This window comes from Podarcis gaigeae, assembly GCF_964106915.1.
Source record: "Podarcis gaigeae genome assembly, chromosome: 8".
NCBI classification, from domain to species: domain Eukaryota; kingdom Metazoa; phylum Chordata; class Lepidosauria; order Squamata; family Lacertidae; genus Podarcis; species Podarcis gaigeae.
The window spans coordinates 64,842,656-64,870,500 of NC_139684.1; the positions used below are offsets into that span (position 1 = coordinate 64,842,656).

General features: G+C 49.8%; 1 protein-coding gene across 1 annotated transcript; it reads left to right on the forward strand.

The window, feature by feature from the left end:
• The first annotated feature begins 11,228 nt into the window (after positions 1–11,228).
• Positions 11,229–26,032, forward strand: LOC310849877 (metal transporter CNNM4-like). The gene is made up of 7 exons (XM_083750763.1): positions 11,229–12,849; positions 14,478–14,618; positions 18,203–18,331; positions 19,394–19,563; positions 21,293–21,392; positions 24,108–24,253; positions 25,834–26,032. The coding sequence occupies exons 1-7, from the start codon at positions 11,439–11,441 to the stop codon at positions 25,927–25,929; spliced, it is 2,193 nt and encodes a 730-aa protein (XP_083606889.1). The 5' UTR covers positions 11,229–11,438; the 3' UTR covers positions 25,930–26,032.
• Positions 26,033–27,845: the final 1,813 nt, after the last annotated feature.

Below are 27,845 nucleotides of genomic sequence, written 5' to 3' on the forward strand. Positions count from 1 at the left end.
TCAGATGAAGTCTGAGGAAAGCCAACTGAAGCCAAGGAACTGATCACAAAGATCAGTGCTTCCACAAGTTTTTTTTTTAATAATCTGTTTTATTTGGTGGAATGTTTATATCTCAACACCCTTCATCAAACTGATGGGCCCAGGATAAGTAACAAGATGTAGTCCTCATAAGAAACTGTTTATAAAATTGCAGCCAACAGGGTTGCAAGCACGCTTTGTCTGTGTTTCCTTTTGGAAAATGGGGCACTGCGGGGACTCTGGTGTCTTTATGCTATATGGTTTATTTACACATATATACAACCTGAGTATACCTGGGTCAATGCATTGCACTCCAAGAGGGTCACTTGCTTCTCCCATAGACATAGCACAGACTGTGGGTCTAAGAACAGAGAAATCAGCCATGCTCCCTGTCTCTTGGTTGCAGCCTGTTGCAGTCAGCCCACATGGTGCTTTTCATCCCCATTCTTCTTCCTTTTCACCACTAACCCAGTGAAACTACCCCCCTCCAGCCTCCATCATCCAAACAGAAATTCTAAACCATTTTTTGTCTCTGCCCACTAACACACAGCTGGAGGAGGGGCTGCATCCCTCTTGCTGTCTGGCACTGAACGTCATGATGACTCATCTTTTGTTAGGTTAACGATTCAGCCATTGTCAGTCAATTACTTCAGGAGGAAGCCAGCGTGTGTTATTTCCATCTTGAATCCTTACTGGATCTGGGAGTTCAGTGTTTGCAGTTTAACTACCCCAACCTTGATTAAAATCTAACACTAAATCTAGATCTTCTGCACCCACAAGCTCTAGCACCAAAAAATTATAACAATATATTTTCTTTTAAAAAAACCCCAACAATCTTGGATGTCTTCAGTAGGGTGATCACATGAAAAAAGGTGCTCCTGCACCTTAAGAACTGTTTCCAGATGGGTGGCCCCTAACGCTGCCCAGCAGCGACTTGGCTGGTAGGCAGAGCAGCAACAATAGCTGCTGCTTAGTGGGAGACCAATGCAAGGTCTATGTTTTCAGTGTTGGATTGCAAGTCAGCTTGTATTGAATACTGGTGTGTCTGCATGGGGAGAAAGAGGAGAGAGAGAGGAACCTCCAAGCTCCCTAGACCAGGCATGGCCAAACTTGGCCCTACAGCTGTTTTGGGACTACAACTCCCATCACCCCTAGCTCACAGGACTAGTGGTCAGGGATGATGGGAATTGTAGTCCCAAAACAGCTGGAGGGCCAAGTTTGGCCATGATGCCCTGGGGCTGTCCTTCAACATGTGCTGACCTTTCTTTGGGTGCTAGACTGATACTCTCTGGGTTGCTTTCCTCATTTCCTTTCCCCTTCTCATTCATCTTCACATTGGGAGAGGAGACATCTTTTTATGTCTCTCCTGCCGAGAGCAAAGTGCAGGCACATGGCTCTTTGCATCTCTCCACCTGGATTAGACAGGCTCTTTCCTAACAAGTATGCATTTCCTTAGATAAACTTAGCATTCTTACATTACAAAACTGAGGGTCTCATTGCGATTATAACCAAGGGTAAGCTGTGCTTATCCAGCAGGGAGCCAGTGCTCTCTTCGGCTTCCAAGCTGTGTGTTAACCCTGCATGCACATTTTAAGAGGCACATCTATGGAGCCAATCTGGTGCTCCCACTAGTTCATCCCCACAGCCCTGACTTTGCCACTGCCTTGCGCCTGTCCCTGCTGGCAAGTGTTAGAGACTCTGCTGCCATGAGGCTGCTCCCAACACTATCAGGAGTATTGCGCTATTTCTATATGTACATCTGACTTGGTTCTGTCCATACCAGAGGGCTGATTCTTTTGTGGTGCATAGGGATTGGAGAATCTGCCCATTTCAGTTTCTCTCCCTCTTTTTTCCAGTCTCAAATTCAGTTCTCCACATTTCCACATAATTGTGTGTGTGTTTATAAAGTCTCCATGAAAATTAATCATCACTTTAATGTGAATTTCTTTTGATATACACGTTTGGTATGCAGTTATGCCTAATATATACATTTTTGCAAAAAACTTTCCCTTAACATTATCCAGTTCTGTATGTTATTTTCACTATGTTCACTTTGCGGTTTTTGTACACATGGCTTGGCTGCAGCATTGTGGTGCAAAATTCAAAGAAGTGAATTTTTTGTTTTGTTTTGGTTGTTGTATTATTTGGGAAAGTTCAAATTACCGTAGGTAGATTCATCTTTAAATGCAAATTGAATCTAAAATCTCCCCTATCCCTAGTGGTGAGTGCCACTTTGACCCTGTTTTGTTTTTATTTCATCGATCTTTTAACTATTACTAAAACACAGTCTGCTGCTGCTTCTTTAAGTGAAAGACAGATATGGCACCATAGACCCCATAAAGGAAGTGGAGGAGGGGAAAGCAGAGCAGACCCCCTCCTTTCTCACTGTTGCCATAATCTCATCCAGGGTCTAGTTGGCCAAAGGGAAAGTGGAGAGGATGGTTTTAATAGCAGTGTAAGGGAGGGAGGGAGGGAGGAGGGTTCAGACAGGAGAAGGAACATATTATCTCACAGAGGGTTTCAATTAATGGTATGAAATGCACAGCTTGGTCTTAAATCCTCCCGTTCTCTCTCCTCACTCCCAATGAGCGATTATTTTCAAATCAGCTTTTGACCCTATTATAGCAAAGCCTACTTAAAAGAATTGAAAAGAAGAGTCTGTAAAAAAAAAAAGGAACCCACAAAGATTAAGATAATGCAGTCTGCCTCCCTTTTTGACCCCTTTTAAATATCCAAAAGGAGACACTAGGATATAGAAATAACACGAATATAAGTACAATTAGAGACCACAAAAAGCCAAATCGGAGCAGAGTAAAATAACAACTGTAATATGCCTGGTCAAACAGATAGATTTTGACCTTGAATTGGGCCTGGAAATGAGCTGGCAACCCATGCAGCTTTTTTAGAGCAGTGATTATATGAGTTCTAAAAGCAACTCAAGCCAGTAATCTGCATTTTTTAAAAAATTATTTTTTATTAAAGATTTTCCTCATGTACAAAAGCACATGCATTGTCTGTTTCTTCAGGTTGTGTTTTCTACAGATCAGTTACATTTGTTGTGAGACATTGGTGTTATATGAAGTATAGGGCTGGGAAGAAAAGTGGTGGGGACAGGAGAGGGGTGGCGGCAAAGCTTATGTTCTTTTACTTAGTGTATGTGTGGGGTTTTTGTGACAGCGTCATTTGGGTATGTTCTCTTTCTATTCGCTTATGATGTTTCCTTGGTGATGAGAGAGGTTGGTGTGGCCTAGGGTGTTGTTGATTGTCTTGGTTGGCTGCAGTGGAATTTGTTTATGTGTGGGTGTGGGTTGTTGGGTCAAGTTAGCCATATTGAATCGAATGCTGTCGGTAGGTTCATGTTGTTGTCTTGTTGGGCTGTGTATGTGATAAAGGGGAGCCATACCAGAGTGAAGGCGTCGTCTTCTATTTGTCCCCGTGTCAGTTTAAGTCTATTGGTTAGCATTTCTAGTAAGGCTGTTTCTTGATAACAGTGTTCCATGTTTATTCCTGACAGGTCCCTGACAGGCTATGATGTTTCTGGCTGCTGAGAGTAGGTGGGTTATGAGCTCTTTATAGTATGAGTAGGCATTGTTACCTTGGAAGATGTTCAGTAGGGCGAGTTCTGGGGTGACTTCTAAGTACCTGTTTAGCTATTTTGCTTATTTCTTGCATGATTGCTGTTTGACGTTTCCAAGTCATTTTCAAGGGCAGCCCCATATACAGTGGTACTTCGGGTTACATACGCTTCAGGTTACAGACTCAGCTAACCCAGAAATAGTACCTCAGGTTAAGTACTTTGCTTCAGGATGAGAACAGAAATCGTGCTCCACTCGGCACGGCGGCAGCAGGAGGCCCCATTAGCTAAAGTGGTGCTTCAGGTTAAGAACAGTTTCAGGTTAAGTACAGACCTCCAGAACGAATTAAGTACTTAACCCGAGGTACCACTGTACAGTGCATTGCATTAACCCAGTCTGGGTATTACCAGTGCATGCAGTCATCTCCGTCCAAAAGTGGTGGTTGTTGGTGAACTAGAAGGAGCTGGTAATAGGCACCCCCAGCGTGGCCATCGACACCACCTGGACCCCTCAAGTGACAATGTGTGCTGATCCCGGGGGGCAGGTTACCATAGGCATAGTCAAAGTCCGGTCCTGAGTCAATAGCCTGGAAATCAGTCCACAAGGAGCGGGGCGAGGTCCGAAACAGGAAGCTGGGCGGGGAACAGGAGCACTGGAGAGTCAGGTCTGGGTCCGGGCAGGAACAGGAACTCAACAACGATGTTGCTCCCACAACCTGGGACCGGGCCGACTAGCCTTTATCTATTCTGCGGCTAGGGGCGGTCCCGGCCCCCAGGAGACCCGCCTCTCTTGGCCTTAAGGCGAGCACTCCTCCTGGGAGCAACCAGTTCCCTTCGCCTCTCTGCCCTGAGTCTCTGCAGATCAGGAGAGGCTAAAGGGTTACTGGGCCCAGGGGGAGACTCACTGCAGGCACTGAGTCCTCAACCACTCCTGGAGCCAGAGTGGGATCACCTGATGCCTGCTCCTGAGGATCTAACACAGGTGCAGGTGCTTCAGAATCCAAGCCCTGCCCCAATTCAGCCAGCCCTGGAGGCGGGGACTCCTGTGCAGGCTGGGATTCCTCTGGTTCAGCCTCTGAATCGGAATCCCAGGCCATCACACCATCCCCCCTCCCAAGCCCCCCCCTCAATCGAGGGTCTGGACCCGGCTTGCTGGGGTACGCCGCATGGAAATCTCGGAGGCAAGCAGGCGCGTGGACGTTGGCTGCTGGTTCCCAGGAACGGTCCTCCGGTCCATATCCCTTCCAGTCTATGAGATACTGCAGCTTTCCCCTGCGTTATCGGGAGTCCAGAATGCGTTCCACCTCGTACTCAGGCTCCCTCTGAACCAAAACTGGCTGCGGTCGGGGACGGTCCGGGTGGAACTCATCGGGTGGGGCCACCGGACTCAGAAGGGACCTGTGGAATACCGGGTGAACCTTCAGGGTTGCGGGCAACCGGAGACGGAATGCCACAGGCGAGACCTGGTCCACGATAGGAAACGGGCCGGTGAAACGGGCGTCCAGCTTCCGCGAAGGTCGAGAGGGGTGGAGGTGGCGAGTGGAGAGCCATACTAGGTCACCGACATGGAGTTCCGGCCCCACCTGGCGGTGGCGGTCGGCCTGGGCCTTGTACGCCTCCTTGGCCTGGCGCAGTTGCTCCATCAATAGCTGTTGTTGGGACTGAAGCTCCTGGAGCCACTCTGTCACTGCAGCGACCGCGGATGCCGGCAGCACATCCGGAAACAATCGTGGATGAAAACCGTAACTGGCCTGGAATGGGGTCTGCTGGGTGGACGCATTCACTGCATTGTTGTAAGCGAACTCCGCCAATGCTAGGTGGTCGACCCAGTCATCCTGCTGGTAGCTGCAGTAACACCAGAGGTACTGCTCCAGCACCGCGTTCGCCCGTTCCGTCTGGCCATCGGTCTGTGGGTGGTAGGCTGATGAGAGACAGACCTCTGTCCCGAGGGCCTGGTGCAAAGCTCGCCAGAACCGGGATGTGAACTGAACGCCCCAGTCGGACACCACACGCTCAGGTAGGCCATGCAGGCCGAAGACATGCTGGAGGTACAGCTGAGCGGTTTCCTTAGCTGAGGGTACGGATGGGCAGGGAGCACAGTGCACCAGCTTAGTGAAATGGTCGGAGAAAACTAGGAGGCAGGTATAGCCACGAGACGGGGGTAAGCCCACTACAAAGTCAAGAGAAACTGTATGCCAAGGACGTGGTGGAACTGGCAACGGCTGAAGAAGGCCGGGGGGTTGCCTGGATGGGCCCTTGGCCCGCCAGCAGACATCACAACCAGCGACGTAGCGAGCCACGTCAGCCTTCAGGCGGGGCCACCAAAACTCACGGCTTACCAGATGGGTGGTCCGATACCGTCCAAAGTGTCCCGTGGCTGGGGCATCATGGGTCATCCGGAGAACCTCAGCCCGCAGTGGCCCAGGCGGGATGTATAGGCGACCGTGGTGCAGCAGAAGGCCCTGATGCAAGACCAGCCCTGGATACTGAGGGCATGACCCTTCGGCCAGTTCCCGGAGTCGTTCCTGGGCCCAAGCATCGACCCGCTGCTGTTGCAGCACCCGAGCCTGCAGTGGTTCCACCTCCTGGGTGGCCAGGAAAGCCGCCGGTGGCAGGATCGTGGTAGGTGCTGCTTGCTGTACCGTGTCTGCGTTGTCTTCGGGTTTCCGGGACAGGGCATCCGCCTTCTGGTTTTGGGAACTCGGGATGTAGCGGATCCGGAACTGGAACCGGGAAAAGAACAACGCCCACCGGATCTGCCTTTGGTTCAGATTGCGGGTGGTCTGGAGGTACTCCAGGTTCCGGTGGTCGGTTCTCACCTCCACCGGGTGTCGTGCCCCCTCAAGATGGTGGCGCCAGACCTCAAAGGCCACCTTGATGGCCAGTAGTTCCCGCTCCCACACGGTATAGTTACGCTCCGCTGGAAGGAGCTGGCGGGAATAGTAGGCGCAGGGTAGGAGTGGCGCATCAGGTCCGAACTGCTGAGACAAGACGGCACCGAGAGCCGTACTGGAGGCATCGGTCTCTACCACAAAGGGTCGAGAGGGATCAGGGTGTTGCAAGATCGGCGCTCTCTGGAAACAGGCCTTCAACCCCTGAAAGGCCTCCTCTGCCTCCTTGTCCCAGGAAAACGGCGTCTTGGGGCGCAGTAGCCGGGTCAATGGGATGGTGCGATGAGCGTAATCTGCAATGAAGGTCCGGTAATAGTTGGCGAACCCCAGGAACCGCTGTAGGTCCTTGCGGTTCCGAGGTGCCACCCATTCCCGAACCACTGCCACCTTTCCAGGATCCATCTGCACCCCATCTGGAGAGAGTCGGTGACCAAGGAAGTCCACTGACCGCTGATGGAACTCGCACTTGCTGAGCTTTGCATACAGGCGGTGCTCTTGCAAGCGCTGCAGCACGGTCCGGACATGATCCTCGTGGCGAGCCGGGTCACGGGAGAAGACCAGAATGTCATCCAAGTACACCACCACGTACTTGTCTAGCAAGTCCTGGAACACATGGTTAATGTACCGTTGGAACACAGCGGGCGCGTTGCTCAAACCGAAGGGCATCACCAGGTATTCGAACTGTCCGTACCGGGTCCCGAATGCTGTCTTCCACTCATCACCGGCTCGGATCCGAATCAAATTGTAGGCCCCCCGGAGGTCTAGCTTGGTGAACACCTGCGCCCCTTGCACCCGCTCCAGCAACTCCGAAATAAGGGGCAAGGGGTACCGGTCTGGGATGGTATTTTTGTTCAGGGCCCGATAATCATGGCAAAGGCGGAGCTCCCCACATTTCTTCTTAACAAAGAGCACTGGCGCAGCGGTGGGCGAGGTAGAAGGCCTAATGAAACCACGCTCCAGGTTCTTGCGCAAGAAGTCTTGCAAAGCCTCGCGCTCTGGCTCTGTAAGAGAGTATAAGTGACTCACCGGTAGAGGCCCTCCGGGCTGGAGGTCTATGCCGCAGTCAAAAGACCGATGCGGCGGCAGCTGGTCTGCCCCCCGTTCCTCGAACACGTCGTGATAGTCCCGGTACTCAGCGGGGAGCGTAGATGCAGCCTCCTCAGAGGGCGCAGCTGCTAGCATTTTGGTTTGGGCGTGGGAGCTTGGGTCTGGGAAGTGCACAGTCCGTTTGACCCAGTCAATCTGCACATTGTGAGCCTCCAGCCAGTCCATCCCGAGCACCAGGGGGAACCGGGGCATGGAGGCAATGTCCAAGGTTCGCATCTCCCGGTGCTGCTGGAGACACAGGACCAAGGGCTGGGTCTCCTGAGTAACGGCACCTGAACGCAGGAGCCGTCCATCAATTGCCTCCACCTGTACCGGTTCTGGCTTGTTCTGAAGTGGCACCCGATGATGGGCAGCAAAGGCAGCGTCCATATACGAGCGGGATGCCCCCGAATCCACCAGAGCATGGGTAAGGATCCAGGGCCCACCTGGAGGGTATAGACGTACCGGAACCATAAGGTGTTGCAATTCAATTGGTGCGGGCCCATTCTGCGCTGTTTGAGACCCCAGGTAGCCAGGGTCATCAGCTACTGGGGGTTGGCGGTTTCCCTGTGGCTGGCGTTTCTCAGGACAGGACCGGGCGTAGTGTCCGCTTCCGCCACAGTAGAAACATAGATTCCCCTCCCGACGCCGCACCTTCTCCGCGGGGGAGAGGCATGGACGCACTGCCCCAAGCTGCATAGGCTCCTCTGATGACTCGGCTGTGGCCGTGGAGCTGCTAGTAGAAACTGGCGCCGAGAACTGGAAGTGCCGGCGACCCCGGGCCTGGCGACGGTCCTCCAGCCGATCATCTATTTGCAGACTCCGTTGAATGAGGGCGTCTAGCGTGGTGGGGCGTTCCATTGTGGCCAGCTGGTCCAGTATCTCGTCTGAAAGCCCCTCGAGATACTGGTCCCGAAGAGCAGAGTCATTCCAGGTCAAGTCCTGTGCCAGCAGCCGGAATTCCGTGGTGTATGCGGCCACAGTGGACTTGCCCTGTTTCAACCGCCTGATTGCCCGGTTGGCTTGACTCCCCTTCTGGGGGTTACCAAACGCGGCCTCCAAAAGATTGCAAAACCCCATATAGTCTATCAGCAAGGGGGAGTCTTGCCTGAGCAGCGGCAACGCCCATTTGGCCGCCTGGTCCTTTAACAAACTAATCAAAAAGTGTACCTTGGTGCGGTCGTCAGGGAAGTTCCGAGCTCTCCCTTGAATATACAACTTGGCCTGGGCAAGGAACATGGGGAAGCTGGCCGGGTCCCCATCAAATTTCTCTGGCAAAGCCACTGGGTACTTGCCAGGAGCCGGGGCGTCGGCCCCGGGAGCCGGTAGGGCGTCCAACCGCTGCTGAAGTGCCGTGACCACATCGCTGAGCTGCTGCACGATGTGGGTCAAGGCCTGGTTCTCCTGGGCCAATGCCACCAGGGCAGCTGCTTGGTCGGCCATGGCTTCTGGCTTTTCCCGAACGCACCCCAACGAAGGGGGAGTGCGGGCTGGTGGGAGCAAACTGTGCTGATCCCGGGGGGCAGGTTACCATAGGCGTAGTCAAAGTCCGGTACTGAGTCAATAGCCTGGAAATCAGTCCACAAGGAGCGGGGCGAGGTCCGAAACAGGAAGCTGGGCGGGGAACAGGAGCACTGGAGAGTCAGGTCTGGGTCCGGGCAGGAACAGGAACTCAACAACGATGTTGCTCCCACAACCTGGGACCGGGCCGACTAGCCTTTATCTATTCTGAGGCTAGGGGCGGTCCTGGCCCCCAGGAGACCCGCCTCTCTTGGCCTTAAGGCGAGCACTCCTCCTGGGAGCAACCAGTTCCCTTCGCCTCTCTGCCCTGAGTCTCTGCAGATCAGGAGAGGCTAAAGGGTTACTGGGCCCAGGGGGAGACTCACCTGCAGGCACTGAATCCTCAACCACTCCTGGAGCCAGAGTGGGATCACCTGATGCCTGCTCCTGAGGATCTAACACAGGTGCAGGTGCTTCAGAATCCAAGCCCTGCCCCAATTCAGCCGGCCCTGGAGGCGGGGACTCCTGTGCAGGCTGGGATTCCTCTGGTTCAGCCTCTGAATCAGAATCCCAGGCCATCACACAATGTTTGATCTAGGTGTACCCACAAGATGTGAACCTGCTCCTTCCAGAGAAGTGCAACCCCAACCAGAGCAGGCCACCTTCCCACCTCCTGGACTTGAGAACTTGGAACATACCTGTAGAATACCTCAGTCTTTTCAAGAAGAAGAAGAAGAAGGTTTGGATTTGATATCCTACTTTATCACTCCCCGAAGGAGTCTCAAAGCGGCTAACATTCTCCTTTCCCTTCCTCCCCCACAACAAACACTCTGTGAGGTGAGTGAGGCTGAGAGACTTCAGAGAAGCGTGACTAGCCCAAGGTCACCCAGCAGCTGCATGTGGAGGAGCGGAAACGCGAACCCGGTTCACCAGATTACGAGTCTACCACTCTTAACCACTACACCACACTGGCTCTCAGTTTCCATTTGTTGGCCCACATCCAGCCCATCACTGCTTCCAAGCATCTCTGCTTAGCATCTCAACTGCCTTACCTGATTCAGATGGAACAGAGAGAAAGAGTTGGGTGTCAGTCATATGTTGGTGACCACTACTTGATTGCAGCTCCCAGCGGCTTCATATAGGTGATAAACAGCATGGAGGACAAGCTGTGTAGCAACCACTTCCATCTGAATTTTAGAATCATAGACTCATAGATACATTTGAGAGTGTATATCTTGAGAGCCAGACAGCAGCTAAGTGCAGGAACAGAACTGTGGGGTGAATATTTCAGCCCATAATAGTATTTCTGGAAGCAGTAGGGTAACATGCCCTTTTTATGATAAATTGCACAGCATTACTCCATGAGGATGTTAATGTAACTCCAAAGACAGGATCAATCTCCTGAAAGATGCCCCACCTTCAACCACCACCACCTCCTGCACAAACTCAGATCTGTTCCAGGACCTTGGAATACAATGATACAAATGCATACTTGGGAGATAGAGAGATCAACCAACATAAGCTTTAGTAGACATTTATCCCCCCTAGACTGTGCATCCCCCCCCCCCTTAACATGAGATGCTTGCATTTTGGAACTGTTGGGAACTGTGGATTGTAACTAGTGTTGTGAGTTGACAGGAGACCACTGTTTCCCTCATGGAACTACAGTTCCCAGACTGATTTAACAAACAATTCCTCTGCCCAGGAAAGAAAGAAATAAAATAATACTAGTAGGGTGATAACTTTCTTTTTGACCAATATCTAATACAGGAGTTAGGAATCTTTTCCAGACTGAGGGCCATATTTTCTCCTGGGTAACCTTCTGGGAGCCACATGCCAGTGATGGGCAGGGCCAGAAACAAATGTGAGGGGAGCAATGTATATACTTCTTAATCTTACACACAGTAGGCTTATTTTATGCATTATCAGAGTTCAAGGACACATTCCAGTCAGGAGGAAACACTCACAGAAGTGGCAAACTATGGTTGGTGAAGAGGGTGTGGCCTGGGAAGAGGAAATATGGCTGAGGAAAATGTGTAGCCTAGAGAATGACCTGAAGACCAGAGAGATCTGGGGGGCCAATTTCTCCCTCAGAGCAAGAACTGGCCATCTGTTTCGGGTGCTGACCTCTGACAGGACCTTCCCCTCTCCCCACACCATGGAAGAATATATCAAATATCTCCTTCAAGGGTGGAGTTATTTAAGCCACTAGGAAACAGTGTGGCATGCAAATGAGGTGAGTGTGTCTGCATATGAGATGGGTTTATGACATGTGCTTGTACAGCCCAGTGTGTGCGCCTAGAGAGTATCTGGAGGGAGCTACCATATGGTGGTACTGATCAAAGGAGCTCTCAAGGGACCTGTCCACAATGAACGGTTTGGGGAGTTGCCTGAGCTGGAGGGATGAGGATGCTGGACTGGTACTGCTGCTGCTAAGGTATCTCTTCTTTCTGCTGACGACGTTCCCTTTGATAGCCACTGCTGGGAATGGGATGTCTAGTAGAACAGTCATTTTAGGCATGAGGGTGGAGAACAGCACCAAACCAGGTACTACAGTCTTGGAAAACGGCATCATCCAAGTGGTGGAAGGAAGCAGCATACGGCTTCGGATCTTCGGCCAGGGCATCCACCGACCTACTTGCCAGATGTTATACTTTGCTGACTTACCTGATGTGTCAGATGCTAATGCTCATGGGGACCCCTGCATCAAGAAAAGCAGTGACATTCTGGTGAACCCATACTGCCACGAGGTACGGAACACCACCGCCCTGGTGGATGTGTCAGTCCAGATCCTGCGGAAGGAAATCGAGTTCAAGAACTATGTGATGTGCTTGGAAGATCATTCGGGCAAGCCACGGTATTGGTTCAGCGACCGCGATTTGGTGATCCAAGTGATCGAGGGAGATAATTTCAAACTGCCTCTCTGGCTGAAGTTAGTCCTGGTGGTCATCCTGCTGGCGTTGTCAGGCATGTTTAGTGGTCTCAACCTGGGCCTGATGTCCCTGGACCCCATGGAGCTGCGCATTGTCCAGAACTGTGGCACACCCAAGGAGAAGAAGTATGCCACCATGATCGAGCCTGTTCGGCGGCACGGCAATTACCTGCTCTGTTCTTTGCTCCTTGGCAATGTCTTAGTCAACGCCTCCTTCACCATACTGTTTGACTCCATGGTTAGCGCAAGCCTTCTGGCTATAGTGGCCTCTACATTTGGCATTGTTCTCTTTGGGGAGATAATCCCCCAGGCCCTCTGCTGCCGCCATGGCTTGGAAGTGGGTGCCAAAACCATTGTCATCACCAAGTTTGTCATGCTGCTGACTTTCCCTCTCTCCTACCCTATGAGTAAAATACTGGACTATGTACTCGGTCAAGAAATGGGCCTCAGGTACAACCGAGAGAAGCTGATGGAGATGCTGAGGCTGACGGAGCCGTACATGGACCTCCTGAAGCAAGAGCTGAATATCATCCAAGGAGCACTGGAGCTGAGGACTAAGGCAGTGGAGCACGTCATGACCCCCCTGCATGATTGCTTCTTGCTCAACAGCAACGCCGTCCTTGACTTCAACACCATGACGGAGATCATGGAGAGCGGCTACACACGCATCCCCATCTATGATAAGGAGAGGACGAATATAGTTGATATGCTGTATGTCAAGGATCTAGCCTTTGTGGACCCAGATGACTGCACCCCGCTGAAGACGATCACTAAATTTTACAACCATCCGGTGCATTTTGTTTGCCACAATACCAAACTGGATGCCGTGCTTGAAGAGTTCAAAAAAGGTAACAAGGTGGAGATCGAGTCAGCTTCAGCCTCCATTTAAAAGTTAACTTTTTGTTTCTTTTTTGGAGAAGGAGCAACTTTAAAATAGTGGTTACCTTTAGAACAGGCCAGAGGGGTTGGTCATCATCCAGAGAAAGTGATGGCATAGATTGGTGCCAACATTTTATGGATGACAGAAATGACCCTAGCATTTGAGGCCCAGTGTCTCCCCAGGCAGAATTCAGATGAATCACAGGAGGTGGGGTGAGTGAAGAGTTCAGCACCCCCTTATATAGCACCCTGTCAGGGGCAGCCCAACCTGTTTTGCCACCTGAGGTGAAACAGGAAAGTGCCACCCGCGTTGCCACAGTCTTGTAGGAGCCCCACGAGACCTCATGGAGCTCTCGCAGGGCCCTCGCAAGATCTTGCCATAACTCAGAAGTCTCAGCCACTTCTCCTTACTTCTCTGCCAGTGGGGGCACCCATGGCAGCACCCCTTGGATTCTGCCACCTGAGTCGGCTGCCTCACTCTGCCTCATGGGTGAGCTGGCCTGAGCACATGGCTCTGTCATCGCTCTTGGCCTCTGGGGATGACTGTCCTGTAACTTCTCGCACTCCATAGCCATAAGGATGTAAGAAGAGCCCTGCGAGATCAGGCCAAAGGCCCATCTTAGTCCAGCATCCTTTTCTCCCAATGGCCAACCACATGCTTATAGGTAGCCTGCAAGCAGGACCTGAATGCAACAGCCCTCTCTCCACTTGTCTTTCCCAGCAACTGGTGAATCCTATGCAGAAGCAGGTGACTGCAGAATCAGCTACAGGCACTTTAAGGATTGCAGGCAGCTTTCCTGAAGGAACAGGAGAAGGATCTCCTACAGCCTTCTCCAAACCTGGTGCCAATCTCCAGGTGTTGTTTTTCTCTAACTCACAGCCAGAATAGGGATGCCAGGAGTTGTGGTCCAACAATATCTCGAGGGCACCAAATTGGGGAAGGCATATATACTATGACTCTTCTTTAAATGCAACAGTTGTCTTAGTTAAAGCAGAATGGAAGCGGGGTATCTACAGGATGAAAGAAAAAGGCATGTCGGAGGAGAGATTGCATTGAAAGTAGAAAAGTCCTGTGTCCAGTCCCTGACACATTCCATTTAAAAGGGTCAAATAGCAGAGATGTGGAATATGATTTCCCATCAGAGACTTTGGGGAGCTACTGCCAGGCAGAATAGGTTGGGCTAGGTGGACAAATGGTCAGACCTATAGATAAGTTTGCTGAATAGCTGTAAGGCACACCTTGAGAGACACAGGTTCCCCATCTCCATGAAAGAACATCTGTGGGCCAAAGCCAAGATTATATAAGAATTTTATTTAATGGATATACCGATAACTCTTTAAAACTTTTTTGAAACTAATTTATATATATATTTGTTTGTTTTTAAAAACACCATCAAATGATGTCTTCGCCTCAGTGCATGGGTGTAGCCAGGATTTTTGTTGAGGGGGCGGACTTTGTTAGGGGGCAGAACTGATGTGATTAGTCAGTTAGTTAAGTACTTCCATTGTTTTACTTGATCTAGGGGGGCAATTGCCCTCTGCTTCTCCCCTTGGCTATGCCCATGCCTCAGTGATATAACCAAAGTCTGCCCCACAGGTAAATCTCACCTGGCCATTGTCCAAAAGAAGAATGAGGTTGAACATGAAGATGAAGGTGAAGTGTTGGGTATCGTGACCCTGGAGGATGTCATTGAAGAGATAATCAAGTCAGAGATCCTGGACGAATCAGATCTCTACAGTTAGGTTTATTCCTAGTTGTTTTTCTACCTATGAAACAGCAGTGTGTGTGTGTGTGTGTGTGTGTGTGTGAGAGAGAGAGAGAGAGAGAGAGAGAGAGAGAGAGAGAGACAGACAGACAGACAGACAGACAGACAGAATCACTGCATTATATTTCCTCATCTTGGGTATGGGTGGGGAAGCTATGGCCCTACAGATGTTGTTGGACTCTAACTTCCATTAGCCTCAGTTAGTATGGCCAATTTTTAGTGATGATGGGAGTCCTACAATATTTGGCAGGCCTTGTATTCCTCACCTGTCTTCAGGTGCAACTGTATTTTGTTCCCAGCAATGGTGACTCAGCTAGCCTATCTTGGACCACTGCCATTTCTGCAGAAAACTCTCTGAGAAGAACGAAAGAGGGAAAAGATCATGATCGGCACTAGTTGTTTCCAACTGAATTTTGCTCATTTCTCTTGCAGTCTGCCTAGAAACAATAGTGTCATGAGGTAATTTGGGACTCTGGCCTTGGGTTTAAAGTTACTGAGTTACTGTTGCAGGAGCAATAATTGCTCCAAGCTGCAATGTTATGAAGCACCAATAGGCAGAATTAAAATAAGGAAATTATGGGCTGTCAAAACAAGGTGGTGCAGAAGTCCAGGACCTCACTCAGCAGAAGCAGGTGAAGGAATACACATTTATCTGAGGAGCCCTCCTGAATAATCATTACCTAACTGCACCACTGCTTCTGACCTGCTCCCAATGGTGACTGGTGGAGCTCAGGGCATTGCAAACAGAGCCGGGGAAAACAATAGGCGAAGCGAATAGTCTTTTCTATGGCAACAAAACAGTTCCACCAACCTATTTCATGGAAGGCAACACGGTGAGGCTCAGAGGCACTGCCCCACCTTGTCCTCTTGAGGGGCGCTCTCTAGTTGCTCCCCAGTCTTGCCTCATGGTTTGCCCTTCAGTCCTGGCATCTGGTTTGCTCCTCAACCTTGCTTCCTGATTTGTCCTCCAGTTCCAACCACCTCCTTGGTCCTGACTGCTGGCTTTGCCCCTGGACTCTGATCCCTTTGTGCAACTCCTAGTTCCCGCTTTGGGGCCCCCAGCTCATTAAACTGCAGACAGGTATAGAGCCCTGCCATTTATCCTTACCTAGCCCTCTGCGTTGCCAGGAAAAATGAGAAGCTTTGAGAAATTCCAAGTACAATCCAGGTTGCGTGTTGCCGGTATTTTCAAAAAAGGCTAAACTCCATGGATATATCAACTCTGAACTTGATCTTGCCAGTTAAACACATTTATATTGGTGTTATTATATGAGGAACGGCTAAGGGAGCTGGGCATGTTTAGCCTGGAGAAGAGGAGGTTAAGGGGTGATATGATAGCCATGTTCAAATATATAAAAGGATGTCACGTAGAGGAGGGAGAAAGGTTGTTTTCTGCTGCTCCAGAGAAGCGGACACGGAGCAATGGATCCAAACTACAAGAAAGAAGATTCCACCTAAACATTAGGAAGAACTTCCTGACAGTAAGAGCTGTTTGACAGTGGAATTTGCTGCCAAGGAGTGTGGTGGAGTCTCCTTCTTTGGAGGTCTTTAAGCAGAGGCTTGACAACCATATGTCAGGAGTGCTCTGATGGTGTTTCCTGCTTGGCAGGGGGTTGGACTCAATGGCCCTTGTGGTCTCTTCCAACTCTATGATTCTATGATATTTATACAAACGTATTTGTTTGGTGTGCTCTGAAGGGACATGATGCAGCCAACATGCTCAAGCTAAGCAGATCTGGGGCTGCTCAGCGCCTTGACGAGGGACCACATGGGGAGTCCTGTGGATGCCATTTTGGGTTCCATCATGGAAAATTTCAATAAAAGCCTAACTTAGGGTGTCCCTGCCACCAAAGGTGTGGTGGGTGGTGTTGCAGAGGGAGGAAAGGAGACACCTCAGTGGTGATACTGACTTTGATACCATTTCAGTATCAGGCAAAAGGTCTCAGCTGTTTTATCTCTGCTGATCACTCGGACTGGGGAGACCCACCCAGGGACCATAAAGCTCACTGGGCGACTTTGGGCCAGTCACTATCTCTCTGCCTAGCCTACCATGCAGGACTGATGTGAGGATGAAAGGTGTACGGGGGGAACATCTGGATTTGTTAGCTGCCGTAAATGTACTTGTGAAGGCTGGAGTATAAAGTCATCCAAAAATGTAAAACAAAATAATATCATACTTCAAGCTTTTTGTATGGCAGCTCCTACACTTTGGAACTCCCTGCCTGTGGAACACTTTGGAACTCCCTCACTGTGCTCATTTTGGCACCTGCTTAAAACATTTTTATTTAGGCAAAGCTATCCAGATACATGGGACGCAGGTGGCGCTGTGGGTTAAAGCCTCAGCGCCTAGGACTTGCCGATCGAAAGGTTGGCGGTTCGAATCCCTGCGGCGGGGTGCGCTCCCGTTGCTCGGTCCCAGCGCCTGCCAACCTAGCAGTTCGAAAGCACCTCCGGGTGCAAGTAGATAAATAGGGACCGCTTACCAGCGGGAAGGTAAACGGCGTTTCCGTGTGCGGCTCTGGCTCGCCAGAGCAGCGATGTCACGCTGGCCACGTGACCCGGAAGTGTCTCCGGACAGCGCTGGCCCCTGGCCTCTTAAGTGAGATGGGCGCACAACCCCAGAGTCTGTCAAGACTGGCCCGTACGGGCAGGGGTACCTTTACCTTTACCTTTTATCCAGATACATGAATGTTGATGTGTTTTAATATAACTATTTAATTTTAAATATTTTCAGTTACAGGACGCGGGTGGCGCTGTGGGTTAAATCACAGAGCCTAGGGCTTGCCAATCAGAAAGTCGGCGGTTCGAATCCCCACAACGGGGTGAGCTCCTGTTGCTTGGTCCCAGCTCCTGCCAACCTAGCAGTTCGAAAGCACGTCAAAAGTGCAAGTAGATAAATAGGTACCGCTCCAGCGGGAAGGTAAACGGCGTTTCCATGTGCTGCTCTGGTTCACCTGAAGCAGCTTAGTTATGCTGGCTGCATGACCTGGAAGCTGTACGCTGGCTCCCTCGGCCAATAAAGCGAGATGAGCGCCGCAACCCCAGAGTCGGTCACGACTGGACCTAATGGTCACGGGTCCCTTTACCTTTACTATTTCCAGTTACATGTTTTGAACTCTTTTATTGATCATTTTAACACTTCTTGTAAACCACTTTTTATTATGAAGAAATGGTATATACATTTTGTTTCTTAAAAATAAAATCCAAATGTATGTCAGTCACAGTAGAATCTAGCAATCTTTTCGACAAGGGCTAAAGGGGAAGCAAAATTGGTGTTGAGATGGGGGGTCACCCCCTCAGAAGGGGGGACAAGACAGGAAGCTCCCAAATTCCATATCACTGGTTTCTGAGCCATCTCGCAGATAGCTACCATGTGCTTTCAGATTTTCCTCAGTGATCATGAGGACTAGAAACATATATGTTCGTTTAGATCCATATGCAACTGCGAGATTCTGTTCTCTCCATTTCCTTCCACTCTTACATCACGTAGTGTGCCCATGGCTGCTTCTGTAACCACACAGTGTAGTGATTCCTTATTTGGTTTCTTCCCTTGCAGCCTACAATCGTACCAGAAGACGAGATGCCAGCCCAAGGAAGTGGGACTTCTCTGCCTTCAGGGGCAATGACACTGAGTTGAAGATCTCCCGTCAGCTACTCCTGGCTGCACACCGCTTTCTCTCTACAGGTACGAGCCCTCAGGGACCACCTGGGCCACTGGAAAGGTGGAGAAGGCCACCTAGCATGACCATGAAATCTCTTGATAACTCCTTGCAGGGTTGACCCTGCTGCGCAGCAGGATAAATTGGCCTGCTTCAGACAGCACCTTGATGGGCAAAGTGGGCCTGGCCCTACCATTAGGTAGAGTGAGGGGGCTGCCTCGGGCGGCAGATGCTGGGAGCAGTGAGGTGCTTGAGGACAGAGCTGTGTGTGCCACATCATCTGCCCTGCACATCCTAAACTAGTATGAAAATGAGTACTTAAAAAGAGCCCTGCTGGATCAGACCAAAAGCTCATTGCACATCAGTGCAGCTGCACTCTCCCCATTTGTGATTCCCAGCAACTGGAGTTCAGAATAGGAAAGGACAAGAAAATGGATTCAGTTCACACTTAAAGCCAAACCTACCTGATTCACATTTTCTGAAACAATACAAGAACTGAAACATAGCCATCCTAGAACATTCGTACTTCCTCAAGGTCTGCAGCCCAGTTATCCAGCCATGTAATGTGCACAAAAATGCATTGAATGGGGTCAGGTACCATAAAAATGCAAATATTAGTAGCAGATGTAAAACAAGTAGTTATCATAAATAAAAGTACTGCAGAGGGGAAGAGAGGTAGGACATGAGCTTTGAATGCAAAGGGTCCCAGGTTCAGTCCCTGCCCCCAGCGTCCTCAAATAGGGTCAGGAATGTCCCATCTGATCTGAAACTTGGAGCCAAACCTACCTGAGTCGCACACATGCATATTCAAACTCCTAGCTCTGTACACATACAGAGTATCTTCCCAATGAGCTGTGCTCCTGCTCAGTTCCTGTTCACTTCAGTGCAGCAGGCACAATAGGATTTTCAGGTAGCTGACACCCATAATATGTGAGTGCCATCACTCTCCTACTCTGTTCCATCTGACGCCACCCGCCATCTGCCTCCAGCTGGCTAACTCACTTTGCCTCATGGTGGCATGGATCTGGGAAAGGATTTTGCTTCCAGGAAGCATCCTTTGATTCCTGTGCCCTCTCCTTGTCATGCAGAGGTCTTGCAATTTTGCCCGAGCCTCATCTCCGAGAAGTACCTGCTACGTCTCCTCAAGCATCCTGGTGTCATCTGTGAGCTGAAAATTGATGAGCAGGACAAGGAATCTCCCGAATGTAACTTGTATGAAAAGAACAAGCCGGCAGATTACTTCATTCTCATTTTACAGGTACTTTGTTGGCACTTCCTACTCTCTCCGAACAGCCAAGGAAGCAGCAACTGCATGACCTGATCTGTGGGTCATCAATGCGGCACTTTGGGTAGCCAAGGTGCCCACAGATGTCTTCCTGGTGCCTGCTGGGTCCCATCTTTGTGCTGAAACTTGAAAAAGGCCTTCTTTAGCCAAAGGGGGTGGGGTTTACAGCTAGGGAGCAAAGCACATGTGTGAGGCCCACAACAACTTCTATGGTTTGGCATAAGGGCCCATGGATGCAGAAGTACTCCATGCTTAGGCTATAGTCATGTATCCAGACAAGACGACTCTCATGGTCCCTTCCAACTGTAGTTCTATGATTCTGTGACCCTGCTAGTGACAGGCCAATTGGAACAGAGCCCACCTTAAAAGTCTTATCACTGGTGGCATTCCATGTGGCATGTCAGTAGCAACTGCGTGTCCTACGGCAACTGTGTACAGCATCTACAGGCCAATGTTGCAGAACATAAAAGGGGGAGTGACCCATGAGGTCATCTGGATCAACCCCCTCGTATAGGAGGAACTGTACTCACCATCATCCCTAGTGGGGCATGACACACTACAGGATATATATAACTACACACCAGCATACATGTATATATATATATATATATGCAGGCATACATAATACAATAGGAAGGCCACTGCTGGACATCTAGTCCAACCAAGCAAGCTGGAAAACCAGTATACACACAAACATACACGCATGCATCCAAATTAATTCTATTAGTAATCCTGTGTAGGGTAATAATTGGTGCCATAACAGGAATATGCAGCTGCCCCATACAGGGATTGGACCTGCCACCTTTGGCAGTTTGTAAGAGGCACTGAACAGGGACGCAGGTGGCGCTGTGGGTAAAAGCATCAGCGCCTAGGGCTTGCCGATCGAAAGGTCGGCAGTTCGAATCCCTGCGGCGGGGTGCGCTCCCGTCATTCGGTCCCAGCGCCTGCCAACCTAGCAGTTCGAAAGCACCCCTGGGTGCAAGTAGATAAATAGGGACCGCTTACTAGCGGGAAGGTAAACGGCGTTTCCGTGTGCGGCTCTGGCTCTGGCTCTGGCTCTGGCCAGAGCGGCGATGTCACGCTGGCCACGTGACCCGGAAGTGTCTCCGGACAGCGCTGGCCCCCGGCCTCTTGAGTGAGATGGGCGCACCAACCCCAGAGTCTGGCAAGACTGGCCCGTACGGGCAGGGGTACCTTTAACTTTAAGAGGCACTGAGCACAAACCCTCCATTATAGATGCCAAGCGATAAACCAGGCATCTACTGCGAACGTGCTTGTGCAGATCACATGGCGCCGACCATGTGGCCAAAAACAAAGTGGCAACGACCATGTGATCACAGCAGTGCAGGAATATTTTGCCCAATATGGATCTTGAACCCATGACCCTGAGATGAAGAGTCTCATGCTCTGCCCACTGAGCTGTCCTGCACAACAGAGTGATAGCAGCTGGTCCCTACTTAGAATTAAGGAGCAGGCCTTCTTTCTGGGCCTATCCTACACATGCCAAAGCTACCAAGCCCGTTGTTTGAGAGATGTGAATAATGCTTGTCTGCAATGTTTTCTTTGATTGGGTTTCTTGGGAGTTACTTCTGCTTGCCATGGAATGGATTGCTGTGAGATTCCAGATTGGCTTGGGTGCTACAGGTTGACCCTTCTCTGACAAATCAAGTTTAAAGGTCCTAATATTGCCTCTCTGTTCCAGGGAAAGGTGGAGGTTGAAGCGTGCAAGGAAAACATGAAGTTTGAGAACGGACCCTTCTCCTACTATGGAGTCATGGCCTTGGGTACACCCATCCAAGGAGGTAATCTGCATTCCTTCTCCTCCCACAGTCAGAAACTCTCCCCACTTTATAGTTTAGGCCAGGGGTCAGCAAGATTTTTTGGCAGGGGGGTGGTCCACTGTCCCTCAGACCTTGTGGGAGGCCAAACTATATTTTGGAAAAAAATACGAACAAATTCCTATGCCCCATAAATAACCCAGAGATGCATTTTAAATAAAAGCACACATTCTACTCATGTAAAAACACCAGGCAGGCCCCACAAATAACCCAGAAATGCATTTTTAATAAAAGGACACATTCTACTCATGTAAAAACACGCTGATTCCTGGACCTTCCGCAGGCCAGATTTAGAAGGCAATTGAGCTGGATCCGGCTCCTGGGCCTTAGTTTGCCTACCCATGGTTTAGGTTATAATCCTAAACACGTATGCTCAGAAGCAAGTCCTACTGAATTCGATAGGGCTTACTACCAGGTAAGGAGATAAGAATACATCATTTTGCATTATGTCTTCTATTTGTCTCATGCATCACTGTTTCCATTCCACAGCAGTTAATTCTGCACTAAAAAGTGCCTTACTTGCCTTTCTGCTGCAGCAAAATTACATAAATTACGTTGCTATTACATTATTCCACCCCATTTATTTCAAGTCAAAGGAAACACAATGCAGATGGCAGGAAAAAATGATAAGTATCCATGATTTGCAGACTGAAAGAAACACAAGTACATCCCAGGTTCAGTTGGCAGAGCACAGAAGGGTTTTCTGTGGGAAAACCAGCAGGGCAAAGGCAAAACCACTCTCACCCATGCCTAGAAAATGTGGGACAAGCAGAAAACCTCTTGGATCCATGCTTTCCAGGCATAGGACAAGTGGGAGTATGGGTGAGCCCTATGAGCATTTGGTCTGATTTATTTACGGAACAGTTTACAACAAAGAGCATGCATCCTAGTTTTCTCATGGGCAGGGGTGGAGGAAGGGGTGTGTGGTGGGGGTGGGCCGCCCCAGGTGTCACCACTGGGGGGGGGGGACGACAAAATGCAGCGCGCCCTGAGCCACGCAGCGTGCCCGAGCCATGCATCTTTCCTGGGAGTGACGTGGTGGCTTGGGCACCCGCAGGCTCCATGCTGCCCCAAACAGTCCGCCCACCGCCTCCCCCCCAGCTGTAGAGTGGCTGAGGGGGAAGAGGCAGGCAGACTCCTTGGAGGCCTCACGGAGTGCCCTGCCCCACCTGGTCCCACCCCATGGGCATGTGGCCCTGCCCCTGGGCACGGGGCACGCACGCCGCCCCAGGCGCCTGATCGACTTGCTCTGCCGCTGCTCATGGGTTTTTTATAATCTTTTCATTAATCAGAGGCACCAGGTTGCCTCTGAGACTGAGGGGACTCTGGCATGTGATGCATGTGAAACATCACATTGTCTGGAGGAGGCCAAGCACTTTGGAGGAGCCGGGCACTGAAGCTGTGACGCCGCACACGCATGACAACCCACACATGTAATGCGCACTGGCCTTCCTCAACAAATATTGAGCGGGCCGAAGATACCTCGGCTCCCTGGAGTTGGCACACCTGCCATTAACCATTCAGTCCACACTTCCCCCCTTCACTTTCTTGGCTGCAAAAGGTCAGGTTGGTTTTTAAAAGTGGATTTGTTGTGCCAGGACAACAGAGCAAATTTGGTGGTGATGGAATTGAAAAGTAAATTGTGTGTGTGTGCAAAGCTGCTGAGGCAGCGATTAGTCATCTGTCCCTGTGCATTTTTGGAGGCTGGACAATTGCGTACTTGGTTTGTGCCGTAGTCTGGTGCCATCTAGTGGTTTAATCTGAACAATTCATCCATCCCCAGTACAACATTCAGGGAAGGGCCCTTGAGTTTCCCTGAGGGTGCCAGACCTTCTTGCGGCTGTTTCCCAGACAATACAACTCCCTCTGGCTCATCATTTCTGCTCTCTCCCTCCCTCTTGGTTAAAAGAGTCCTATAAGCAAGTAGTGCTCAGGCATAGGCATGAAAAGTCTAGCACAATGTTGCTTTAACCAAGGAAGCAGGCAAAACAATCCCACCAGTACTTGCTGCCATCCCCTGTTCCCCAGATCTGCTATTCTCAGTGACCAGCACTCTAGGCAGCCGCCTAGTATCTATCCCCTAGAGACAAACCGGACTGACTGTTGTGGGAGAGGGCTGACAGCTGGGAGAAGGAAATGGAGTACAGCGGCATATTGAATAGCAGCACTTCACAAGGCAACATTTTGTTGCAGGTTCCAGACCTATATCCTTCCATCCATGGCTTCTAGTTCCCCAAGTTGTTTCAGTGGCCTCTTTACAGGGATTGTGTCCTTGGCAAGGAGAGACTCTGAAACACAACAGAGCACATGCGCATAAGCAGTGCTAGCTGCAAAGCAGAACCATTCCCCCCCACCCAAAAAACAACAGCACACCCTTGCTGTTCCCAGAGGCTGCTTCTTGCAGATTGGAACTGTTTGTCTCTGTGTTCCCTCTTGTTCCCTTTCTCTTGGATACACTTTCCTAGGCAGGACCCTGGCCTGAGCCCCTCCCCTGCTACATAAATGTGACTTGCATTTCTAGCTTCCTTGGGTTGGTGGAAACATGGTTGAAGGCGGTTCAGCAAAAGTAGATGGAGCTGGGGGGGGGGGGCTTGGTGGGCCAAGGGAAGAAGCTGGGGAAAAGACCGAGGGGAGCAGGCTGGAGTGTACAATTCTTGCTTCACTTTTCCCCATGTGCAGGTATGGAATTCATAGGCTCCCAGATTCGCATGAGCAATATGCAATGCTTTAGCATCACCAGCACCAACCAGGTCCTCCCCAGCAGCAGCCTACAGTACATGGCAGACTACACTGTCCGTGCTCTCACTGACCTCCTGTACATCAAGGTGAGACCTCGACAGATTTGTTTGACCCCCGAAAAGGAGATTCTGGGTGAGGTGAAGGGTGATACTTTCCTAAGTATATTCATTCATCTATAACAAGGGTGGGGAAACTTTAGCACCCCAGAAGTTGCTTTGACAACTCTCATCAGCTCTAGCAAGCCTAACCAGTGATCGGGGAAGATGGAAGTTGTAGTTTGGCAGCATCTGAAGGGCCCACCTCTGATCTAGAAAATTCCAAAGCTGCCCTCAGTTGAGAAGACAGCTTCAGCTGGATTCACAGCCATTTCCTTTTCTCAGTGGCAAATGGAATGTAATGGCAGCAGACCTGTGTGAAGACTTGGGTCTCCCAGGACATTCCTCTAAGGCAATGGGATGCAAGGGGCATGACTAAAGCACTTCTATGTAGGTCTGCTCAGACATAAGTTCCACTGAGTTCAATGGGACTTCTTCCAGGGTAAGCATGCATAAGACTGTGGCTTTGCATTCACTTTTTGCAGGGCCATAGCCCCACCAATGAATATTTTTGTGTACTAGGTGGAGGTCAAAGGTGTGGTTTAGCATTTGGCGCTCAGGCCCAACCTTTGCTTTGTAACTAGCCATGCTGCTCAGGGCAGCCATTTGCTGTTGGCACCTGCGGCCATGTCTCAGATTTCCAAATGTGCCCCTGGTCATCAGAATTGTGGGGGGTCTCCCTCCTCCCAAAGGCGGAGCTAGCTGCTCCAGCACCTGGAGCAGCGCACATGCTGTATCTTTGGGGGGGGTGGCGCTGTGATGTCACACCCCCTCACGGATGACACCTGGGGCAGGCTGCACCCCCTGCACCCCCTTCCTCCGCCACTGCCTCCTCCCACTTGGGCAGTTGATTTGACCATCCTGATAAGGCTTCTCTTTAGACACCTATGTGCAGGTGGGTGCAAACTTGATGTTTGCTACTTCTGACTTCTTTGCAGCTTATTCTTTGGCCGCCTGCAGTTTGTGGGAGAAGGGGCTGAGCTGCCACCTCAGCAGCCCCCACCACACCATTTCTGGCCAGACTACCTGTGTTGACATAAGACAGGAGTGAGGAATCTCTTTCAGTCAGAGGGCCTCAATCCCTTCTAGGCAACTTTATTGGAACCACATGCCAGTGATGGGCAGAGCAACGAATGTGAATGTTTACCTTTTATACACCAGGCTGGTTTTTACTTACCCCCCTCTCTCACACACCTCTGTTTCTTCCATCCAGGCAAGAGAGAACCATGACCAGAGTTCAAGAATACACCACAGCCAGACAAAAACACTCAGCCTGCACTTTCCTTGTGTGTTTTTACCTGGCTGGGAAGCGTGCGTAGGCCTGGGGGAGAATCCTGAGGGCCAGATAGTGAGGGCTTGGAGGGTAGCATTGCATAGCCCTCAAAAGTCCTGGGGAAAATGAAACATCCTGGTATTTTGCTCGAGAGCATGGTGGCCTTTGCAAATCTCCTATGTTGGGTGGCTTAGCAAATTAAATAAATTGTAATAATAATAGATAGGTGAGGTCTGGTTGTGCATGCTGGGTGTTGGCAGTATGCTTCTGGAGTAATTGCTTTCTCTCTCCAAAACAGATCACACGGAATCAGTATCAGAACTGTCTTATGGCCTCACTGGCAGAAGTCAATGCAGCTGCAAGTGTCATCCCGCAGGCTGAGACTTCTGACTAGAGTCGGTGCTCCAAAGTGTACCCCAGGCTTGAATTGTCTAGAGTCAGTGCTCCGAAGTGTACCCCAGGCTTGAATTGAATTGAATGAATCTTTATTTGCGTCAGCCATCGGCCATAGCAATCTTTCTTTCTCTTTCTTTGGCTAACACTCGTAGCCAAGTAAGATCGTCTTCCATAAACACGGTTTCAACAATGAGTCCGTAAGTAACTGTGGAGGCCAATTCTGGATACACACATCTTTCCACAATGGGGACATTGGTTTCTGGGCGGGAGTTGATCACGGTTGGATTCGCCAAGCATGCCTTCCTCTTAGCGTGTTTCTCCCGTCCTGAGTTTGAGTGTCTTCAAAGCCCATGACACCTTTGGTAAAGGCTGTTCTCCAATTGGAGCGTTTGCAGGCATGTGTTTCCCAATTGTTGGTGTTTATACTACGTTTTTAAAGATTTGCCTTGATGCAGTCATTAAACCTCTTTTGTTGACCACTAGCATTATGCTTTCCATTTTTAAGAGTAGTTGCTTTGGAAGACCAATAATTGGCATCCGCACAACATGACCAGTCCAACAAAGTTGATGTTGAAGAATCATTGCTTCAAAACTGGTGATCTTTGCTTCTTGCAGTACACTGGTATTAGTACGCCTGTTTCTCAAGTGATGTGTACAATTTTTCAGAGACACCGTAGATGGAATCTTTCAAGGAGCTGGATATGGCATTTATAAATAGTCCATGTTTCACAAGCATACAGTAAGGTTGGTAGTGCAATAGCTTTGTAAACAAGCATTTTGGTTTCCCTGCAAATGTCCCGGTCCTCAAACACTTTGCACTTCTTTTGGGAGAAAGCCTCACTCACAGAGCTCAGGCAATGCTTGATTTTGGCATCAATGGCGGCCCTTGTGGAAAGATAACTGACCAGGTAGGAGAAGTGATTGACATTTTCCAACATTACACCCTTGAATTGGATTTGTGATGCTGCAGAGGGGTTATTTTGTACCTGTTGGTACAGCGCTTTGGTTTTTTGGATGTTGAGTGATAGGCCAAGCTTTTCATAAGCTTCTGTAAAGATATTTAGGATGGTTTGGAGGTAATCCTGTGAGCGTGCACACACTACGTTGTCATCAGCATACTGAAGCTCTATGACGGAAGTTAAGATAACCTTACTCTTTGCTTTCAGCCTGCTCAGATTGAAGAGCTTTCCGTCTGTTTTATATATGATTTCTACTCTGGTGGGGAGTTTCCCTTCGACAAAGTGTAGGATCATGGCAATGAAAATAATGAATTGAGTTGGGGCAATAACACAACCCTGTTTAACACCTGATCCCAATGGTTCACTTTGAGAGCCATTGTTACCTGTGATTGTTGCTGTCATATTATCATGGAGGAGCCGAATTATGTTCACAAATTTCTCTGGGCAGCCAATTTTCAGAAGGACAGTCCACAGGGCATTACGATTTACAGTGTTAAAAGCCTTAGTTTGGTCAATAAATGCCATATACAGGGGTTGGTTTTGCTCTCCGCATTTTTCTTGAATTGAATGCATCTTTATTTGCGTCAGCTATTGGCCATAGCAATACAACAACAATATCATATACAAAGAATAAAAATAAAAAGTCAATTATATAAAATACATTTTAGGGTGTTGATTCAATAGTCAAATAGTGGATCTTATTCTAATTGCCCCAGCTAAAAAACCTTGCAACCTTTGCTGTCACCTGCTCATTTTGATCAATCTCATTACATTCAAACTGCTAGAGTCTTCAGGGAAGCTTCATTCTGTGACCTCCTCACTGGGAAAGTCATAACTGGTCATGACCCTACAGATAAGAACCAAAAAACCTTACATTCCAAATGTTGCAAACCTGTCAGCCGTGCCAGAAACGAAGAGCCAAACATAGAACGCTTTAATCTGAGGGGGCAATCAG

What these genes read in the sequence shown, in the direction of transcription:
- LOC310849877 (XM_083750763.1), top strand. Translation starts at nt 11,439, where the DNA reads ATGAACGGTTTGGGGAGTTGCCTGAGCTGGAGGGATGAGGATGCTGGA. An exon ending in GGGTACACCCATCCAAGGAG is followed by an intron (nt 21,393 to 24,107) that starts GTAATCTGCATT and finishes CCCCATGTGCAG; the next exon opens with GTATGGAATTCATAGGCTCC. An exon ending in CTGACCTCCTGTACATCAAG is followed by an intron (nt 24,254 to 25,833) that starts GTGAGACCTCGA and finishes TCTCCAAAACAG; the next exon opens with ATCACACGGAATCAGTATCA.